At 41.8% G+C, this 21,907-nt stretch overlaps 2 protein-coding genes across 2 annotated transcripts; both read right to left on the bottom strand.

The window, feature by feature from the left end:
- Positions 1-613: 613 nt before the first annotated feature.
- Positions 614-12,497, bottom strand: acsl3b (acyl-CoA synthetase long chain family member 3b). Its single transcript, XM_020109008.2, has 15 exons — positions 12,263-12,497; positions 8,822-9,316; positions 8,059-8,236; positions 7,857-7,966; positions 7,520-7,658; positions 6,914-7,064; positions 6,546-6,669; positions 6,104-6,175; positions 5,829-5,968; positions 5,336-5,508; positions 5,173-5,247; positions 4,560-4,751; positions 4,361-4,475; positions 4,087-4,244; positions 614-3,937 (listed from the first exon to the last, which is right to left on the bottom strand). Exons 2-15 carry the CDS (start codon positions 9,170-9,172, stop codon positions 3,780-3,782), a joined length of 2,136 nt encoding a protein of 711 aa, XP_019964567.2. The 5' UTR covers positions 9,173-9,316; positions 12,263-12,497; the 3' UTR covers positions 614-3,779.
- A 3,438-nt stretch (positions 12,498-15,935) lies between these two features.
- Positions 15,936-21,440, bottom strand: LOC109641968 (RING finger protein 228-like). Its single transcript, XM_069511875.1, has one exon. It carries the CDS (start codon positions 19,344-19,346, stop codon positions 18,705-18,707), a length of 642 nt encoding a protein of 213 aa, XP_069367976.1. The 5' UTR covers positions 19,347-21,440; the 3' UTR covers positions 15,936-18,704.
- Between the last annotated feature and the right edge of the window lie 467 nt (positions 21,441-21,907).

Genomic DNA, 21,907 nt, shown 5'->3' with positions numbered 1-21,907 from the left:
TGTAAGGTGTAAAGAAATGATCTGGTTCAAGAATATTTGTGGATTTTCCTCCATCTTCAGTGATAGTATAATTAATATATTTGGAGTTTGGACTGTTGCTAAAATAAAAAATTCAAATATGTCAAACCCAGACTATTAGCTGATACTAAAAATAACCATTACCTGAAGCCAGATATTGATGTAAGCTTAGGTTTGATCCTTAGTGAATTGATTAGTGGACATTGTGCCGACCTGCTGCACAGACTTATATTCATAAAGCAGCAGGATGCAGCAGCAGGTGTACGTGTACAGAGAAGAAGGACAAGCTTTAATAAACCAACTACACACGTGATTCAATATCTTTCAACTCTGACTCTGTCTGAAAGGGAAATAAAGAAAAAGGCCCTTTGTTTATAAGCTGTGATTGAAGGTTGACTCCCAGAACTGCATGTTCTGTTTGGCACAAGTCTTTCACAAACCACATTCACTCAAACACACACACACACACACGTTTGCCTTTGTTGCCATAGAAACTCTGGTTTCAGGATGATTCTAATCAAGCCGCTGATCGTACCAGTCACACGTTATGCTTCACAAGCTGCGTTCAGGTGTTCAACATATTCAGAGAGAGAGATTACAACACAAACCTTTTAGTTTATTTCATTACATAATTTCCAAGGCCAAATCACAAATAAATAAAGAAGGAGACACTTGCAATAGCCCGACTCGCTGGGCTGCTTCACCACAAAAAATGAGGAGGAGACTCCAAGCTTTTGTCAGTAACAAAGATTATTAAATATGTCAATAGGAGGCTTTACACCTGTACAGTTATTGGTAGTTTGATCATCAATCCCCCACCCCCTCTAGAAATATTTACATTGCAAATGAAAACAACAGGAGACGTGAAATTCATCTTCACACCCCACCCCCCCACTGTCTTTGCTTTGCCGTTAGTTCAAATGGATGTGTAGATAGTTGGACACAGCGTGTGTGTGCTATCCACGGAATTCAGGGAGTGCTTCACATTCTTTAAAACACCTGGAGATAGCTCACGTGTGTCTGAAGGCAACTAGCCGCCTCTGGTTGGGCAGAGGAAAGAGCAGCAAACAGCACAGTAATCTGACTTTTCACTGAAACGTCAGGAGAGAGATGTTATTTACAAAAACAGTTTGATGAGGGTATCTTCAAATTTCTACATGCTAAAATAACTCGTGTGTCTTAAGCTCGTAGATATTTAAGTAAGAGTGTTTTATAGGCAATACCTACAGTGTGTCCTGCCATTTGTCCTCAGTAAAAGCAAAACAGGATTTGCATTGAGAGAAAGAGCTGAAAGAAAGATGTTGACCACTGGCCGAACACAGTTTAACCTTGTGTCCATAAACCTAAAGAAAACAAAAAGATGCTGAAGCAAGTTTGTATTTATGCCGCCATTTCACTACCAATCTGAAAAACCTACAGTAATCAATGTGCCCGTTATAGGTGGGTTCAAATAAATGGCAGTTAACAGAATCTAAGAGCTTCTTATATACATTGCACGAAAGGTATCATACACATAAACTAATTTGGAGATAGAGAAACGTTATTTGCACTCGGTGAAGTCAAGTCAGCGTCTGCTCGCGATTAATTAAAGGAGTGAGGGATTCCTTGGGAGCGCTGTTCTCCGGCTTCTCTCTCTCAAATATATATTTAGGTGCTTTGGTACAGTTGCACACATTTCATCATGCAATTTCTACAATGCCAAAAAGTTAAAATCTTTCACCTTACAAGTTTCATGTAAAAAAAAAAAATATCACATCTTTCAGCATGGTACTTATAAACGGGCTACATCTAGACTTCTTTATCAGTGTCTCTCTACCGTTCTCATCTTAACTATTCCTCGGCTTATTTTTTTCCTACAGACTTCCCACGATGCACTGAGGTGGACAGTAACAGGCCTAGACATTCATACACAATGGAGGGGCTGTTGTCTGTGCATTACTATCCTTCCTACACAGTTTACATTTTGTGTATAAATATTGCACATTCATTTTGTATATCATATTCAGAAGTTTAAAAAAAGGGATAAAAGTAATAGACCTATGGCAAGAGGAGTAACATGTACGGTTACACCAGCGATTTTTCTGTAGTGGGCTGGGTTCCCTCATTAGAGACATCCATACGAGGCATTGGTCATTAGTTGCTGCTGCAGGGCTACTGTAGATCAATCCCCCTGTACACACCTGGAATCAACATCTGTCTTGAGAGATCTGATCACACGCCTGTTCACACCCGACTTTAAAATGAGTCCTGAACATGACTCCTGTGATCAAATCTCCCTCCCTACTCTATGTGCAAATAAACATGTGTCATTTCTGTTCCCAAAGACAAATCAGGCTGTTTTTACCCAGTTTATGTTTACACAATCGTCCGATGACAATTTTTGTGTGTGCCTCAGCGAGTGAGAGAGTGAAGTCACGAGGGGCTGAGTATGATCATTGAGAAGCATAAAAATATATTTGATAGATCATGAAACTGTAGCTCGTCAGAGGACGTCAGCTGAGTAGACGCCGGGTGGTCCTTCATATGTGGCCCAGCATGCATTGGCATTAATACAGCGAAAAGAATGCTTTGTGAACTCTTGCAAACGTGTTTTGAGCGATTGGATCTGAGAATGTGTTGAGGACACGTTTGGCTGCATTCACCCCTTTGCTCAACACCCAAATTGATACCCAAAGGTCTGAAGGGGATCAACGATGCCAAGAAAATAGCCAAAAAGACACAGGCATCCAGTAGGAGGCACTGTTCCAATATGGAGAAAAATTAAATTTGGTCAGAAAGTGTAGGAATTGAAAAAAACTCTGCCGCAAAGGTTGAGATCAGAGGGGATTGAGGACTGGAGTCAAGTCAGTAAACACAAACTCAAATGTACAAACTTTGGGACATGAGAAAATAAAGGGAGAAAGAAAGCTTGCATACAAAGTTCTTTAAAATAAAATAAGCATAAAGAATATGTCAACCAAAAAATAGGAATGATAAAATAAACACTTAATAATAATAAAATAATAGAATAACAGCTTGAAAAAAGTATTTAAAAACATCTTCATTGCTCAATCTCTCATGGCTTTACAACACAGATTCCTCACATACAAAAAAACCCAACTAAATCAAATAGGTTTCAAAACTGAAAACCAAACTTGAGGGAAACATAGCAACACATATATATCTATGAAAAAAAATAAGATGATAGAGATCCCTGCATAGACTCCAACCTGAACATGAATTCAAAGTCCAGGAGGGATCCTTCTATTCATGTCTCCTGCCAGGTGTCTGCACTGCAAGTCCACCACCATGCGAAGGGGGAGGAAGAGAAGCAACAGAGATATGAGGGAGGGGGGTTCTGACACTGATCCAGATTCGTCTAGCCTGACATTTGTTTTGCTCCGAGTCATGCAGACATCAGACTTTGTGTGCCGCCTCAGTTGTCATAGCAACTCGAAGGGGCTAAAACAAAAAATCCATCAAAGAGTAGTGGTGAGTGCGTTGCATCGTTAGTGTCTGGCTGGTTCCGTTGTCTGCGGGGGACCTTCTTGCCTTTTGGTCGTCACAGAAAGCATTTAGTCGGATTCAAGAACAAAGTCCCCTCTTTTGATCAAAGCTGGTCGCAGGGAAGCCGAGGATGAAGAGGTGTATGAGACGCTCTTTGCGTCTGTATTAATGTGTGTGTGTTACCTGTATCTAACTTACAGCTCCATGTTGTCCTGGTAGAGGCCTTTGAGTTCCTTGGGTATGTGTGAGTGTGTTTGTGTGTGGTTTGGAGTGTGTTATTTTCCACCGTACATCCTCTCAATGTCTTCCAGGTAATGCGTTTTGATCTCCTTGCGTTTCAGTTTGAACGCATCGGTGACCAAGCCAGTCTCTGGTGTCCAGGGCTCAGAACTCAGCCGGATCTTCTTGGGGATCTCAAATCGCTCCAGTTTTGCTGGTCAGGGCGAAGGGAAGAAAGTAACAAATCAGAATCTGAGATTGACAGTTACAGCGTGACACTAGTGCAAAGTCTGGCACAAGGCAAGAGATGCTGTCTTCCCAAATCTGGTGTTTTCTCTCTGAGCTCAGATTTGTTTTTCCTACCTGAGATAGCAGCTTCAGTAATGATGTGAAGGACCTCTTTCTCCATCTGTGAGTTGTTGCAGAGCTCCTCCCACGTGCCCTGCACCTGCATCTGCTCCGCCAGTGCCATTAGCTGCTTGTGGTTCGGCACCACAAAGCTGATCACATACGAGTGGTCACTGAAAAAAGGAGGAAAAAAAGAACTGATGACTCTTAAATGTTTGTTGTTACAGGGCGTGTGTGAAGTCAAAAGTCATTTTGAGCAAATTAAAGGAGAGCGAGTGCAGAATTTTACCTGTTAGCATAGGCACAGATGTTGTCAATGAGAGGGCAGTTCTTCAACACAGCCTCCACTTTCCCTAGAGACACGTACTCGCCTGCCTGCAACTTCACCAGGTCCTTTTTACGATCTATAGGAGGAGACGGTCAACATTTCAAACATAAACATCAGCGACAACACACATGCATTATACACTGCTTTGTGGATTTCTTACCGATGATCTTGAGGCATCCGTCCGAGTGGAACTCCCCAATGTCTCCAGTGCAGAACCATCTCTGGCCATTCTTATCCACGAAAAAGTCCTCACGATTCTTGACTTCGTTTTTGTAGTAACCCATCGTTACATTGGGCCCGCCGATCAAGATTTCTCCCCGTGGGTTGGGCTTATCTGTGCTGAAGTAACCACCTAGAGGAAAAAGAAAAGAACTTATTGGTGTGTTTGTTCCCTCAGCCAAGGAGGGTATGTTTGTTGGTTTGTAAGAAAGATTATGCAAAAACTTCTAAATGAATTCCATGACATTTTGTGCAGGGGTGGGTCATGATCAAAGGAAGAATCCATTAACTTTTAGTCTGGATCTGGATCAAAAGGCAATTCCACGATTTTTTTTATTTTTCAACATTTTCATTGATTTCTCTATAATTCATTGGTCTTGATGAAAAAAAAAATCAGACATGTTTATAGGACTGATATTTATGAGTGTGTGCGATTTGGTGCAGATCCAAATAGAATTCTGGATCTAGTGAGTTTAAATGTGGTTTCATCCGGAGACTGTTGGGCCACTTCTAGTTGCTTTCAAGCTTGGTTTGATTTTTGAGATTGGACTCACCCTCATGCCAGTCCTTAAGTGTGATCTCTGAACAAATGAGTGGAGCACCAACCCGTCCTGTGCTGTAGTCCCAAACTGAAAAACACCAGCAAAGATACCTGAATTAGCACGATAAATATAGATACAAATTATTTTCACGTCCTCTCCCTTCCATCCATCGTACCCTCGCTGATAGTGCCGGCTCCACAGGTCTCCGTCAGGCCGTAGCCCTGCCCCACAGGGCAGCACAGGCAGATGTTCATAAAGCGCTGTGTGGCAGCTGAGAGCGGCGCTCCGCCAGACAGTAGCACCCGCGTGTTGCCTCCCAACAGCGAACGCACCCGTTTAAAAACCAGACTGCAGAGGCAGAGAGGGATGAAGACAAAAATACAGAGCATGAAGATGAGCGAGAGGTGGAAGAGACTGTAACAGCACCACAAAGACTGAAAAGGCCATTCTTCATAGCATCCAGATAATGAGTCTCACACAATATCGGAATCAATATCATTACACACTTTTTATAGAGGCTCGTTGACATTTAGGGTTATATGATGAATTTGCACTAGGTTATGATTATTATGTAGAAACGGAGGTTTACGTTCGGTGCTGTATAACAAGAGACGTAATGAAAAATGAAGGGGGCATTGCTGAAGACTCAGGAATAGTTTGTGTGTTACCTGTCACAGAGAGGCGTGCTGTAGCCTTTAGAGATCTGCTCCATCTTGTAGTTGTAAGCCAGCACAAAGAGCGTCTTCTGGAACTTGCTCATCTCCTCCACTTTGGTCATCACATTCTTGTAGATCCGGTCCATGATCTCCTGCACACACAAGGCGGCAAAACTCACAGTCAAAGCCCGGGCTCTCATTTGTTGACATTTTTCTAAAAGGTGTGACTTTAATAATGACAGGTAATGTCAGTCAGACTGGGTTTGTGCAGTGATTAGGAGACTTACTGGTACAGCAGCCATGAGAGTAGGTTTTAGCACACTGGTATCTCCTTTACTGCCCTTCTTTATCTTTGTGGACTGTGGAAAACAAAGAAGACAATTGTCAGTTCTTGCTGATGTAGAGCTGTAGTGGCCGCTGTCTGACCACACAAAGCTCTTAAAGAAACCATAGGCATGTTGAATGGATTATGCCTGGAATGGTTGTTAAAGACAAGGAGCGGAAGTCAAGGGAGACCTTTTAAAGGTCCACAAATTCAGCGAGAATCTAAGGATGTTTTACGAAGGGAGAAACTTGAGTCTAAGAAAATGCACAAATTATAATTTCTATCTTAGCCTCAGATACAGAAGAGCTGAGTCCAAGTAAAATATATGTGTAATGCATCCAGGAGAGACATATGATACTGACTGCAGCAACACAAGGTGTGTGTGGGTGTGTTCAAATACTGACCTGGTCGGCCAGAGTCTGAGGGGAGGAGTAACCGATGCGACAGCCATGAGAGATGCACACCAGTTCAGCGCTGAGCTCTAAAACATGGGCCAACGGCAGGTAGCCAATGTAGGTGTCTGTCTCACTGCCAGCACAGAAATAACAAGCAGCTTAATTTACAATATAGACAAAAGCAAAAACATAGAGTATGTGATGCAAAGAGTGAATGAATGGTAAGAGAAGCATGTGAGGAAAGACTTGAGTGTGTGTTTCAGTGGCAAAACATTGAGGAAAAAGAGAATGAGCCTGATATTTAAATGTAAATTCAGAGAGTTGCAGAAAACAGGAGAAAGAAACAAAGTGTCAAAACAAAATTTATATTTGCATACTTGAGGTTAGGAATTCTCTCAGCCATGCCAGTGATACCAGCAATAATGTTGCCATGGGAGATCATGACACCCTTGGGGATGCCTGTGGAGCCGCTGGTGTACATTATGACAGCGATGTCCGAGGATTGCGGCTGTCTGTGCTCGACAGCCACTTAAGAGACAGAAGACAAGAGGGGGTGATGGTTAGTGAGGAAATGCACCATGTTAACACATTTTAGCTGTTTATTATATATTATAACAAATGATTAATTATTTACTCTATATTTAGTTTATAAAATTTCAGGAAATATGTTTGTTTTGCTTGACTAGTATGAAATCATACAATGAAACAGAAATGTCTACAAGCTCTACGATTGTTTTCTTTATCAAATAAGAGGAAAAGTATAAACATGGCTCAAGTGATACACTGCAGACAATTTCTGTTATTCCTCATTTTCCTAAAAAGTTGATCATTATCATGCTTGACCACTTACTTACACAGCAATTCACTCCAATCACACATGGGGGTGTTGCCGTTGTATTAAGCCTCCAAAGCCTCCATCAGAGTACTTCAATTTCCCCCGACAAAATTAGAAACCTTTTTAATCCCGCTGCACGAACACTCACTATTGTCAGGCTTGGATCCCATCTCCTTCACAGCATCCATGTTGTAGACCATGATGCCTCTGGGGATGTCTGGCCAGCTTGTGGGTTTACTGTCCACTACAATGACGTACTGCAGCCTCGGCACATCACACAGTATGGCCTGGGGTGTAAAGGTTGAATGTATGTTGGATGGAGGAGGAGGAGGAAGAGGAGGAGTAGGAGTAAGAAAGAAAAGTAGTTATGCAATCAGAACTGAGCTTTTGTTGAATACCAATTCACATAATTAAAAAATCAGTCAGGGCCATTTCGGTGTATTTAAAGTGCTTGTTTGACACGATGGGAGATAGTAAAGCATTACCTTAAGTCGGCTATGAAGCAGGTCTTTGCTTGTGATGATATGTGTCACCTCTGTCTCATTCAGGCCGTGGGCGATAGCCGTGGGTCCAAGGGTGGCGTACAGCGTCACAACTGTCAAATTACAATCCAGTTTAGTCAGCTCAAGTGCTTCAGTGTAGATCGGAGAATGTCTGAATACACAAGTTTGACTTCCTGGGACTCACGTGGGAAATTGTACATGAAGCAGGCTTGTGCTGCCACCACCCACTCTGCTCTGGTCTCACAGAAGATGGCGATCTTACACTGAGGCTTCTGGCCAAGAGACGCAAGGCCACTGCCAAAACACTTTGCTGCCTGGTAGGCTTCCTCGTATGACAGCCAGTTGTAGTTGCCCAGAATTACCTACATGCAAAGGTATGTGTAATTATCAGGAATATCTCCACATGCTAGATTATACAATGGGAAAATATCTGCCTGGGTCGCTTCAGAGCATTTTCTCTCTTCAACACTTTTATAAATAGATATATTTGAACGGTGTTTAAGAGATTCAAGATGTTGGTGGAATTAATACGGCACTACTTCGCATTACAGTATGTAAAAAGTAACACAGAGTGGCAGGTAAGAGATAACTGGCAATAATCTGATGTTGTCATCGGTCATATCATCTTTACTGATGTGCAGTCTTTCAGCACCATCTGCAGGGCTTTAGCAGCATTGCAGTTGTTAATGAGGAAGCTGTCAGGTGTGAAACAAAGGAGCGATAACGCTGCTGCTCTTCCACCTTCATTCCTCAAACTGTGCACAGCGGTGGGCTGTGTTGTCAGCCTCACAGACACAAACAAACTTCCTGCAGTAACACAGATCAACCTGAACAGTTTTACAAAAATAAAATGACTGATGGGACTTTACTGCTTTCTTGTTCCTGACAACATTTAAAAGCATAATGAATTTGTTTCTGAGTACAAGGGACAGGGTGATGTTTCTCACCTTCTTGAAGACCTTCCCATTACGCTGGATCTCGTCCTCCTCACTGAGAACCTCCCTGGTGCCCAGACAGTCTCTCTGTGGAAACCTCTTTGCAGCGTATTCAAACACTTTATCCAGGGTGTCCACCCCAGGGTGCAGCCATGCTACCAGCTTCTCTTGACTGTTGATGGCCCTGTAGGGACCCGCTGGGTGATTGCTCACTGAGAGCGCCTTTATGCGGCGTGCCTGTTTCAAATTACTGCCTGCTCCGGAGAAGAAGTACCAGGGAATAAAGGTGATGACAGAGTAGACCCAGACAACAGAGCGGAACACCTGCAGTAGCAGGGGGTTCATGTCCTCCTTTAACTTCATCTTCACAGATGAAGTCCTTGCTGGAGGGGAATCAAACCAGGAGCGCAATGATGACGCACTTGTCACTGCTCTGTAAGGTATTTACTTGCTGCTGACGGTGAAGGTTGCAGGCGGAGATTCTTCTGTGCAGCAGGACAACCAGACCTGCAACACAACATGAAATCTTGGATGTTTAGAGAATGTATATGGATGCATTTCATAAAGACAAAAAAGCAACAAAGAAATAGAAAAAATCAAGTGCCAGGATTTTTTTCTACTATTAAACAAAGTTATTAGAAAATAATAAGTGCATCCTTCAGGGTGGTCTCTTCTGGCTGTATATCTGTCAGGTCAAGGTGAACAAGACACAAACGTTGGTGTTACTTTTCACTGAAAAGAATCAAGGCTAAAATCAAGAAGTGCTGCCCTTTAAAAAAAACCGTATTAACGATTATCACTATCATTTATTTTACTAATTTCTTTTAGAAGTTGTGAGGACTAAAGCCCTTGAGTCAATTTAACACTCTTTGACAGTGGAAACTGCTTCAGGCCTTTTGTGAGAACTTGAAATGAATTTGAAACAAAAGGAAGTGAACATACTTGTTGAGCTGTTTGACTTGGAACAGGTTGTCTAACAACCTCCAATACCAAATCATTCAGAAGCGGAGCCATGGCAACCTCTAAGCTATAAGTAAAAACCTCTCCCTGCTCCTCTTCTACAAACTGTCACCTCCTGAGGAGACGTGCACTGATCAAAACCTGGAAAACAGTCTTGCAAAAGAGCTCGAATCATCACTGCTCTTAGTTGTTTGGCTAAACGAAAAGAAACAAACAAATAAAGTTGGATCCTCTCAGACTATCTCAGCTATTTCTAGTGCATCCTTAGGTGTAAACGGCACAGTGTAGCCCTGCAGCCACGGAATGGGAACACGTTCAAAGTATCAGCAGTGACTCATTCTGCAGCTTAGAAGGAGAGGGCCTGAGGTCACGTGGGAGGTTAGCATAAATCCTGGCCAGCTGAAGTAACAGCAGTGAGAAGAATCTGACACTGACCCCAGAGGTGGGCAGCTCATGGCCACATGCAAACACAAGCTACAAGACACAACCTAACTATTACTCAGTAATTTTACAGATATAGCAGCACGTTCCACAACGTCTATAGGAGTTCTTGTTTATTTAAACAAATTTGTAACTATTTAATGTGTCTAACATGCTACAATCCCTTGGTAAACAGAGGTGTGTGTGTGTGTGTGTGTGTGTGTGTGTGTGTGTGTGTGTGTGTAAGCACTAACTTCAGTTAATGTGTCACCTGCACTGCGCCCCTGTGCTTCCGTTAAGGACAATGACAATCTTACATTGTAGGGGTCAGTTTGTTCCTACACGACACAAATGCAGCACTTGCTTGAGCGCACATGGATGTTGATGCAAGTGCTTCCTCATCTGGACAGTTAACATGACAGTTAACTGCAGACCCTGAAGAAATTACTACACGGTACTTCTTCTCAAATCAATAATCACAATGTAGGTGTATACAGTGTTACGAGATAAAAAAAGCCAATTAGATCTATCTTTTTTTCTGTGTTCATTTTTGTTAAAAGTTAGAATGCACATTGTCTGCTCCCTCTCCTCCAAACAAAGCTGAGGCTGGATCTGGAATCCTGAATTATTCTAAAGACAAGATGCATCACTGGTTTAACTTGGGGAGGGGTGAACCTGTTTTGCAGCCTGTCACAACCAACTGCCCCGGTTTGGTCGCGTTTGGGCTGAGCGATCACTCACAGATGTCACCTGGGCAGTCTTGAGTTTGATACCTGTAATACAAGTTCAGTTGTGTGTTCTTTGCTTATCTCTTATTTCAACAATAATGTTCCCTGGAGCATTATGATTTTTAGCAAAAGTGTTGATATATTTTTTCTCCGTCTCATTAGAGTGGTTGGTATTTCAGTTTTTCTCTTTGTTGTTCCAGTTTAATTCTTGTGAGGCAATAAAAAGAGAATGAAAGATAAAGGCTCATTTGAAATTAATATGCTGCTTTACAGCTCATCATCATGAAAATGTTACTGTAAATTTAAATCCACCCCCATTGTATATTTATCATACTATAAAGCTGACATTCACCCTATTTGTTTTTTAGTAGTAACAGCCATATCAAACACACACACATTGAGGTATGTTCAATCAGAGAAAACTACATTTTGCAGCTAGTACAACCATATAAAGAGTAATAGGATCCAAAAAGCAATTTTACCAAGGTGTATGGATGAATCAATGACAGCGTCTTCAGCTAACATATTTATATATACTACCAACACCACAGATCATTTTCAAAAAGCATCCCAATTTCCAGGTTTGCAGCCCATGAGTTATCCATCTATACAAAAGTAATGCCTGTGTTGTAAAGTAGAGTATTGACTGATCATCACAGGAGATCAGGATGATGCTTGAGTACAATCTCTCTCCAAACGCTTAGTCCAAAGTATTCTACTGTAATGAAGATTTAGTGCATGCATGCATCTGTTAAATTAGTAAATGTCCCTTCTTCTTTGCTCCAGCCCAACGTACACACAGTCAAATCAGATAAATGTCCACATGCTTCACATTCCCTCTGTTCTTCTGATGCCAGCATCTCTGTCACATCGACGATTTGATCTGTGTCCATATCTGAGATAGTAGCTACCGGCATCTGATCAGTTTACGAAATGCTGATAACCTGCAGATGGTGCATTGATGCCATGAGTGGTGATTATCAAATGTGATAAGGTGAATCATAATAACAAAGAGAGTACACGAGGCTATAACAGAGGCCAGAGAAGCAGCATGAAGATTAGTAAGCTAGCGGACAGTTCACAGACAAGCTAGCGGCTCGCACAGCAGGTTGAGCTAACACTTAGCTTCGAAGTTAACCGCTGCATCCACTGCATGAGCCACTAATGAGGTCGTAAAATCTATTCATTCATAAAAACACAATTGGGGGGGTAAACGCGCTGAAGGTACGTGATATTGCTGAGGGACGTGTGGCGCAGTAAAGGAGACGTAGCTCGCTGCAGAGCTAGCCGGTGGCTAACAATCAGCCGCTCTCATCAACATCTGCAGAGCAACACATTCTCTCACCTCCTTTCTCCTTCGCTACGTCTGAGCCGAGGAGCCACCGGAGCGCGTCACTGTATCCCGGCGACTGGGACCTTCTTATTCTACACTGATATCATCTTTCAGACGCGGCGTGTTTTGTTGGGAATCAAACACGTTGTTCCATTTCAAGACAAAACGGGTCTAAAACTGGTGAAACCTCAAAATCTGAGCATCGCCGGGAACACTGCTGCCAGCCCGGAAGCTGCTGTGTGACGTCACGACCACGCTCCGTCAGCGATTGGAGCGCCGGTGGTGGCGCGTGCTTGCAGCAGCGGGGACGTCAGTGGGGTTACTCGCGGTCACAGACGGAGGAGCAGTCTGTCGGTTGTTCCGTCATGAACAGCCTGTGGCCATTTACAGTCTGTGGTCATCGTCCACCGACGAGACCATGGCTGCGCTCAGAAAGTGCATTTTGCTCAGGGAAACCCCCTGACTGAGTGAAATGACCCGGAAGTATTCCAGCGGCCGCCATAACAATCAGAGCTGCTCTCTAAAGGGTAAGGAAAGGAACTTCAGTGCTTCCTAAGTCATCTCCTGTAGCATAGGAAACATTACACCGTCCTTTGTGAAAAGTAAGGAGAAAATGACGCCCCACAATTCTTTGCAGCTACAACACTGAAAGGGATAATTCACCTAGAAACTAAAATTCACTCATCTACTCACTGCTATGCTGATGGAGAGGTGGGTGAAATGTTTGAGTCCACAAAACACTTTAGGAGTCTCCAAGTGTGTTAGCTAAATCCAATATTATTGAATAACTGGGGATCAATTCTTCAAACTTAAAAAACAACAACAGAAAAGACACATACAATGCCTCCTTACTGCTCCTGTGGTGTCTGTAAGCCAGGACATTTAAATTTGACTCAAAACTGCGTCATTACATGTTTTTATCCTAAATGTCCTCTCTTATCCTCAGCTCAGAGCTGTGTTCACTTTCGTGTGCATATATGGCACAAGTGAATTTTCCTTTTTGGGTGAACTAACCCTTTAAGGATAAAAATGGCTGCCACAGAAAACTGCCATAAGTAATATCATGCATTCAGATTAGTTTATTTTTCGGTCAGAAGTTATTTTAAACAACATCAGTCCTGATTATAAAGACCAAATATTCATTCATTTTCAGAATTTCAACCTTTTAAATGTCAGTGAACAGTTTAAAAAAAGTTTACCGTCTGAGATATCACAGATCAACATAGAATGACACACACATCTCAACAAATGCCAACAAAATAAGTTTTGCACACCACAGACTTTCAGTTCCTCAGAGTAAATGCAGACTGTTTGAGTGTTTGTACAAAATGCACAATTTGAATTTGCCTTGTGAAAACTGTTCCACTTTAGGCACTCCTTCACAAATTCTGCTTCATAATGATGTTTCAGCATCTTAGGTATAAGCTCACTCACAGCACAAAGTTTCTGCGTAAGATTGCCGTGTTAAAGCTGCTAATTTGGAACCCAAACTCTTGCAAGTGAATTTTATTAAATCACAGTTTTGCCGACTCATCCAGTGGAGATTGGTCTTTTGCAACTTGTCTTATATAATAATTTGTGTATTTCTGTTAGAAATTGCAAAATTCTGCACCTATTTTTTCTTAAAACATGTTATTAATTATGGTTAAATTAAAAGTGTTCTGTCGTGCTGTTTTCTTTTTACAGTCATATATTATTAAAATTTTTGTAGTTCACTCATATTTAACAACAGTAACTGATTCAGGTGGAGATTAGAGGAAACTACACTGCTGCTGGTTTGTTTTCTGGATAATTCTGGATTTTTTCTTACCAACTCTCTGTCTAATCAGTATAGTCAGCCCATAGTTTTGTACCCTGTGCTCCCTCAGTTGTCCCTTTGTTTCTCTTATACCCCAGTTGCGCTGCCTCATTTATATGTGTCAACATAGGATGATGACTTAATTTAAACAAACAAAAGATTGATTGATAAATACATACATTGACAAAAATAAGTTCCATAGACTGCAATCATCTGACACCATCCCTCATAGAGCCTCTTTGAACAATTTGTCGATTGGTCACAGTTCTGGTGTTGAAAATCAATATAATCTGGTCCCATGACAGTAACTGGTGGCCATTTGAAAAACAGACCTCATTAGGCAGAATGCACCAGTGACTTGGTGCTGCGTAGTTTGATGATTCATCTACACCACTTAAAAATGAAGCTACCAAGAACTGCTGATGTCAGCAGTGCTTTGACCAAGAAATTGAACACTGAAATACCTCTTTGTTTACTGTTGTGTTTTGGCCTTTAATCATCAAAAAGCATAGGAAAACAAAATATTATTTTGAAGCTACTTTAGAGCTGAGACTATAAATCTGGAAAAACATAATATTAAAACAAAAACAAGGATATAACAGTCAACACAGAAAATCAGCTAACATGGGAAACTGCAAGATCCCTCTGCCTGGACTCCTCTGATTAAAAAAAAGAAAGCGGACGGGAAAAGAAGATTAAAAAAAAAGGAAAGAAATTTGTAAGAGGGGGAAAAAAAGTCTCTTTCTCTTATTGTTGTTATTTCTGTTTTTTCTCAATATTTTTTCCCTTCCTCTACTATTTGACTCATAATCTTGGGGCTCTTTTGGTTTAGCTCTCCACCTGCATGCACGCGCGCGCGCACACACACAAACACACACACACACACACACACACACACACACACACACACTTCCATCTATTTCACCAAAAATAAGGCTGTGGACAAATAAAGTGCATGGTTTGATTTAGATTTGCAATCTCACTTTTATACACCAGAGGGAGTCAGTGTGCATTCTTTCATGAATTCCCTGCACTTCTTCAGTGTGTGTACTTGAGTTGTAAGGACAGAGGGTTGTGTTCTTTGAGCTTGAATATGATGAAAGGGAAATGGCTAGGTAAGCCGTGTTTGGCACTTTGACCCGAGACACTGATCCTTTCTCGCTGCTCTTTGGGGGTGTTTGCATGCTTGTTAGGCCATATGTCTAGTACACACGTATTCTGACAAATACACGCACACAAATTGGTGTCCTCTTCTCCTCCACGCCTGGGTGAGCACATACACACATTTATGTCATCACATGACCGAGTCCAGAAGTGAGCATACAGCTTGGTGATAATCGCTCGCCTCAGGCCGTGTCTTTGGGGTCATCTTGATGGGACTCGACCATCAGAGGGCAGATGTTAAGAGCAAGAGGAACACTTTCATCTGCTCTGTGAAATACGTGCGTCCAATCCGATAATGACTCAGAGACACACTTTGGAAACACTTAAAGGCCAGACACAGGAAGGGGACGAAATGTTTCCTGGAACTCTCTGCTTCTGTGTGACTCTGTTTTTTGTTTGTGACAGTGTTCACCATGGCTAATGGCTGTTCCACTGAGGATCCACCTATGACAACCACTGACCAGTGTCATGTGACTTATTGTACCACTGATATGTTTATCCGAAGTTCTTGCTGTTTTAAGTCTTGCAAGACCAAATTTAATAAAAGTAAATGAAATATCTGAGCTGTTACTATAAGACGTCGCTTTTACATTCAAATATTTTAAAGTAAACTAATAACGTTTGAGCCTCTGACTGATATGTAGCCTCTCGTCGTCCAGTTGGACTCACAGGGTGGGAGGGGGTAAGGGGTTGTGAGGGGATTAGGGAACAAAAGGATCCTTCTCTGTCATCAAAGAGGATCTGCTCCCCAACTCATCTCCTGCTCTGTGGTGAGAGCTTCTTATTTTTTCTGGGAGTGACGGCTGCAGGGAGGAGGGAAGGTGGGATGTAGCAGGAGAGTTGGATGATAAGGGGATGCAGATTTCAAAGTAATCTTTAACTTTAAGCCCTGCAGTCACTGTGAAATGAAGCCCTCTGCCCCAGACACAGTGTTGCCTACGGCTCCCAGTGGAAGCCTGCCACCCCTCCTTTTTTTCTTCTTCCCAAGCTTTTGTCACGGTGGCATTTAAGTGGCATTACTCACCGACTGGATGACCAAATGAAGGAGTCCCTTTGATTGAGCTGAAAGAGATGGATTTTGACTCCTGAGACCAGTGTCGCCTCTTAAAACAACACCAAGCCGAGATAAATGCCTGCTGTGTTGTCAGGATTCTGCAAATACCTTAAAGAAATGTAGACATCTTAATGAATCATAACTGATCTAATAACCCAAATACTGTAGAGAGTTTGTTTCCTAAACATGTGCCATGACGGGTGAGGAGGAATGTGTATTTGCAGCTTAATCTACATCAAACAAATCAGAAAAAACACAATTAAGCATTATATTATTCCATGCGTCACTGTAACCCTACACCATCGAGAGGCATGGCCAAGTCGTTAGTGGAGTTTATATCTTCTTGCACTTTATACGACCTGGAAAAGCAAACTTAAGCCCATAAGATGGTTTAAGACCCCTAGGAGGTCATCTGCACTTCCATAGTCTCACTCCTATAAAACACTACTTATTTTGGCCCCCTACCCCAAAGTTATTTCTCTCATCTTGTGAAGGCTCATGTCCCCTCAGGGTCATTGGCCCAGGATCCCCTGCTGATCTGCACCACGGCGGGGAGTCAGTGTAATAACACAAAGGTGGCTATGAGGTAGAAAAAGAAAAAGGTCTTGTCATTGGCAAAATGGGCCTTGTCTTTAGAGATGGTGGGAGCAAAGGAAAATTATAATAATTATGTTACAAACCAACAGCCGGACACATACATGCATATATCTGAATCTGCTCACATGGTAGCCTCTGAGCACCTTCGGAAATTGGTATCTTGTTTCAGTGCAACAGATAAATGTGGGAGGAGAGGAGGGGAGGATACTGCTCTAATGAGCTGTCTTTCTATTATTCCAACCTGTGACTGCTAATGGAAACATTAGCATGCCTCTTGATTGATGATTTTAGGTTGTCAGAGTAAGCGTAGGCATCCCTTTTATACACAATCACATTTCTCAAAATTGCAAATGTGCCTTCAAAGGGCTTGAAAATAAAGAATAACAAAGTTATATATAAAAGGTAATTCTGTAAGAAACTCACATATTTATGTTAAGGAATCAATACTTCAACTTGTTCTCTATAGTTTACTTTTATTACTGCCACCGAGGAGGTCGTCATGTTTTCATCTCTTATTTTTCTATTACATTTTTTATGTTTTGAATTTACATAATTTAATCACTGGTAATTATGTAAACAGTATACATGTTTTATCCTGCCCCTTATAACCTCCACCGATGTTTTCATCCCTGTCGATTGGTTGGTTTGTTGGTTTTTAAGCAAGATTACACAAAAACTACTTGACTGATTACCACAAAAGATGGTGGAAGGATGTGTCAGGGAAGAAGCAGATATAGTTTGATGCAGATTGCAGTCAGGCTGCAGATCCCAGAATTAGTTTTCACTGTCTTAAACATGGTGAAATAGGTCATTTAAAAAAAAGTGTGAATCTTAGGGGTTTGGTATCGATAAGTGTGTCTAATTACATGCAATTCGCAATAAAAAATCAGGATCTAGTGGATTTATATATGGTTCCAAATGGGGTAAAGAAGTAGAAAACCTGTTACTTCCACCAATGCCTTAGCTTTCAGTCTTGTTTTAATGTAAATGGATTTAAATTGGAAGAGGGATTTGCTCAACTGCATGTGCTGTAGATATAGTTGAAATGTTTTATGGGCTATATATCAGTTTAGATCAAAGCAGAACATTTCAGGGGATATTTTGACTTGTCGTGGTAGAGAAGCAATAAGGTTCCTGTTCTATTCTCGGCACTGAGAGTCATAACAGTGTGAGAGTGAGCCAGCCTGCACAAAACCAGGTCCCTGAGACCAAAGCAGCAGCCTTCATCATTCATTTGATTATTTACACGTGTTCTCTTCATCCTGTCACATGTCAGAATGCCTTCTGTGAAAACATCCAAATTTACATCATACGGAGGAAAATCTTAGGAGTATGGACAGATACAGTACTTAAGTTCAGTCTAGTACCAAAAAAAGTGTGACTGGACTCACATTAGTGGTTATTGGTTCCATGTGTTGTTTTGTTACAGTGTGATCAACACAAGTTCACATTATAGTGAGACAAAAATGAATGCTGCTTCATGAATGTAATGTTATCTTCACAATCAAGCTCGGTCTAAAGACATTTTGTGGCCTAAAATTCAGATGATTGGATTTAAGACTTCGTAAAGAAATCCTGTGTATAGGCGAACATATGTTGCTGACACGTTTTTAAATTGTATAATATGTGATATATTATATTGTCACATAAAACTTTATTTTGAATGAAACCTGCCCACAAAGGTCAGTGTTTTGTCAGTGAGTCGTTTATCAGACAGAGGCATAAGGATGTCAAAGCACATTGTCAATAAATATATATATATATATATATATATGTTTATATATATATATAAATTCACACTCTCATACGGCTGAGTTGAGTTCAGCTCAGCAGCCGGACGATCACGTTAGGTTGAAGCTGAGGGAACCGAAGTTGCTGGCTCTAGTTTCAGGTCGGTGCTTCAACAGGTACGTCAGCCACGTGAGGATGAGCGAGAACAGGGCGAGGAGGCTTGAGACGAAGAGACAAACTGGGCCGAGCTGTGAGACGCTATTATTGAAGTTCTGCACAAAGATGAGGCCCAGGAACAACAGCACCACCGTGGACAGGACGGAGAAGATGGCGCACACGCAGCCCGTCCTGAACACCACTTGCTCACACGTATGACAGCTGTCTTCGCCCTCAGTGGAGGCTGCTGCAGAGGAGACGGATGCACACGTGGGATGAAAGTCTGGGGTCCCACACTCTTTCAGCGGGAGAGCCTCGGTTACCGCGGTGTTGTTGGGGAGGTTATGCACCCGGTACTCCGGCACCGGAGCCCGGTAGCGACACACGGGGCATTCGATCCTCCATCTTCGACCCCCCTGGGAGTGCAGCACGTCCAGGCACTCCCTACAGAATGTGTGGGAGCAGCCCAGCAGTTTGGGGATGTGGAGGTCCAGGTCAAAGTAGTTGTAGCATATTTTACACTCGTAATCCTTCTCGGGAAACGAGTCTGTCCCTGCAGAGCCACAGTCGCCCTCGATGCTCATCTCCTCCGCCATGTTGTTCAAAAAATCGCTTTATTAACAACACATGGATGATCAGGAATCCACAGCATTATTAAGAGTGAGAAAAACCTCTCTCTACATAGTAGAAAAAGATCGAGTTGATAGACGTGTCCAAGTTATTTGTCACCCGGGTGATTTGTCACAGTGCGAGTCATGTGGGGGCGGTTGATTTAATGGGTCAATTTAACCGTAGCATCAGAATTTAGCTCCCGCAGGGACACAGGTCAGGCCCCGTATACACACACCTGGTATTTACATGAGCTTGTTGTGAAGCTCTTAAGGCCTGCATTCACACCTGTAGCCCCACACGGCTTTCGTGATGGGACCTCAGATAGGATCTCATACCCCCACCCCCTGCTCACGATGACCATGTCATATTATTTGTGTCCGATGTTGCGAGAGAGAGAGGCTCTGGGAATAAAGATTTTAACAATTTAATGAAAGTATCGATCATTATGTGGTGATCAGTGTTGATACATTGTGCTAGTGATTACAAACAAATCAACGGGAAGACAAAATATAGCTTCGGTTCATAGTGAAACTGCAGAGGACGTCAGGAAGTCCTTCATATCACACAGGTCATATCGTCCCAGGTCACAGACACACGAGGCCCAGACCACCTCCGAATGTGGTCTGTCGTGATCGGATCTCATGAACCACATGTTTATATACATCTATGGTGAACACCAGGTGTGTTCAGGGCCTGAGAGCAGCTCCGTGTGTTTGTCTCCTCTGAGTTTCAGCACCACAGCATGTGGACAGCTCCCAGCGGCTCGAGCGGCTGTGACACCTTCAGCTGGATGAGATGTAACCATGGCAACATCCAATAAACCTGTAGGACTCTGAAGATGTAAGTGCACGTGCTTACTGTGCACGTGCTTTCTGTGCAGTACGTGTTTTATCTGCTGTCACATTATCAAAAAACGTATTAAGTTTACTGCTACTCCTATAACAATTATCATTATCGTTGTTATTAACTTCATTGCTCCCAGATGTGGTAATTTGCCTTTGGCTTTACAAGTTGGTTAAACACACATATCACAGTAGATCACATATATTAATACAATGGCCCTCAGTAGCGTGCATATGTCCACCAAGGACCAACAGTCCCCTTAAAACACATTTAAATTCACTAGGTTTTTATTTGGAGCTGAACCAAATTGTACACACTTATTAATATCAGTCCCCTAAACATGGCTGATTTTTTTCAAGCCCTATTTTTGCAATTTTAAATAAAGTGGCTCTAATGGGAATGATGGTTATGATGGTTACAAAGTTATTGCATTTGATGTGAAAGCCTTTTCTCTAAGTTCTTGGTTGCTGTTGCAGCCCTATAGCATTTTTCTGAGGGTAGTTTCATTGATTCTTTCTTACAGGATCAGTTTATTGGGCCTCTTGTTTCACCAGCGTTCTGTATGTGTTTTCCTTGTGATGTCAAAGTTAGTATTTTTTTGAGGATGACCACATGTTAAAATGTAATTTGTCTAGCACCCTCAGAATGTTTGCTCTGCTATATTTTGCTTTCATTAATATTGATTACAAAAATATTAGCTCAACGGCAAATCTCTGTTAAGAACCTTCACTGTATAGGCCTGTGTTTGCCAAGCCATAGCTCAAATAAACCGGCATGACACTGATGGACTAACTTTGTTGCAGCATCCATACACTCCACTAATTTTACACAAGGCTTTTTAACATGTAGTGCAATATATTATCATTAAAGCAGGAAATAATATATTTCAGTGCTGGAGAATCAATCCAGTGGGAATCACATGGTTGTTTATTAGTGTGACACCTTTCAGCAATAACATATCCTCTCCTCTCGACTGACTGTTCAGAAATAAAACCCTTCAGCTTTACAGAAGTCAAATACCACACACCCTGACTTCTATGTTAGTTCACCTCCTCACTTACTGTGTGTAAAGTCTGATTAGAGAAGTATCCATGTAAGATGTATTATGGCAGCCTTCATCAGATAACAGTATGCATTGTAGAATGAGTCACTTTAAGCCAAAAAGTGCCCTCTTGTGGCCAATTGAGTGCATGCACATTTGCACAATGATGGTATTTAGAGTCGGGCAGTAACATCTTGTGTCCAACTGGATTTCAGTCATATGCAATCAATCATTTTACAACAGTGTAATAACTCTAATGAGCTACAGTTATTTATCAAAACAGAGTCAATATAAATGTTTATGCTACTTATTGGAAGAGGCTCACAGATACATCCTGCTGGGAAGTGTCAGCTGCTGACATGAATAATCCAACTTTATTTGTAGAGCAGATTCCATAAAGGCTAGTGCAGTTCAAAATGCTTCACAATCGACCGATGAGCCAAGAATAGACAAAACAAACAAAATGCTGACCAGGGGAAAGCGTAAAATAGATTTTACAAGCTATATTAACAGCAAAATCAGATTTAAAACATACATAGAAATTATGAAAGTAAAGAAAATGGGATGAGAATACATACTAAGATATTAATGGACAGATAAAACTGAATACAATTTAGAGAAAATAAAGAGATTTAGGTCAAAGGGAACTATTGGCAGCAA

The sequence above is a fragment of the Paralichthys olivaceus genome, chromosome 16 (genome assembly GCF_024713975.1).
Source record: "Paralichthys olivaceus isolate ysfri-2021 chromosome 16, ASM2471397v2, whole genome shotgun sequence".
Taxonomy (NCBI): Eukaryota; Metazoa; Chordata; class Actinopteri; order Pleuronectiformes; family Paralichthyidae; genus Paralichthys; species Paralichthys olivaceus.
This window is presented reverse-complemented; position numbering and strand designations above follow the sequence as displayed.

Bases quoted from the DNA above. Each gene is read 5' to 3' on its own strand.
- acsl3b (XM_020109008.2), bottom strand. From the start codon at position 9,172: ATGAAGTTAAAGGAGGACATGAACCCCCTGCTACTGCAGGTGTTCCGC. The intron at 8,237-8,821 runs GTGAGAAACATC...CTTTGCATGTAG, and splicing joins ATGGGAAGGTCTTCAAGAAG to GTAATTCTGGGCAACTACAA. The intron at 4,245-4,360 runs GTAAAATTCTGC...TCCTTTTTTCAG, and splicing joins ATCTGTGCCTATGCTAACAG to TGACCACTCGTATGTGATCA.
- LOC109641968 (XM_069511875.1), bottom strand. From the start codon at position 19,346: ATGGCGGAGGAGATGAGCATCGAGGGCGACTGTGGCTCTGCAGGGACA.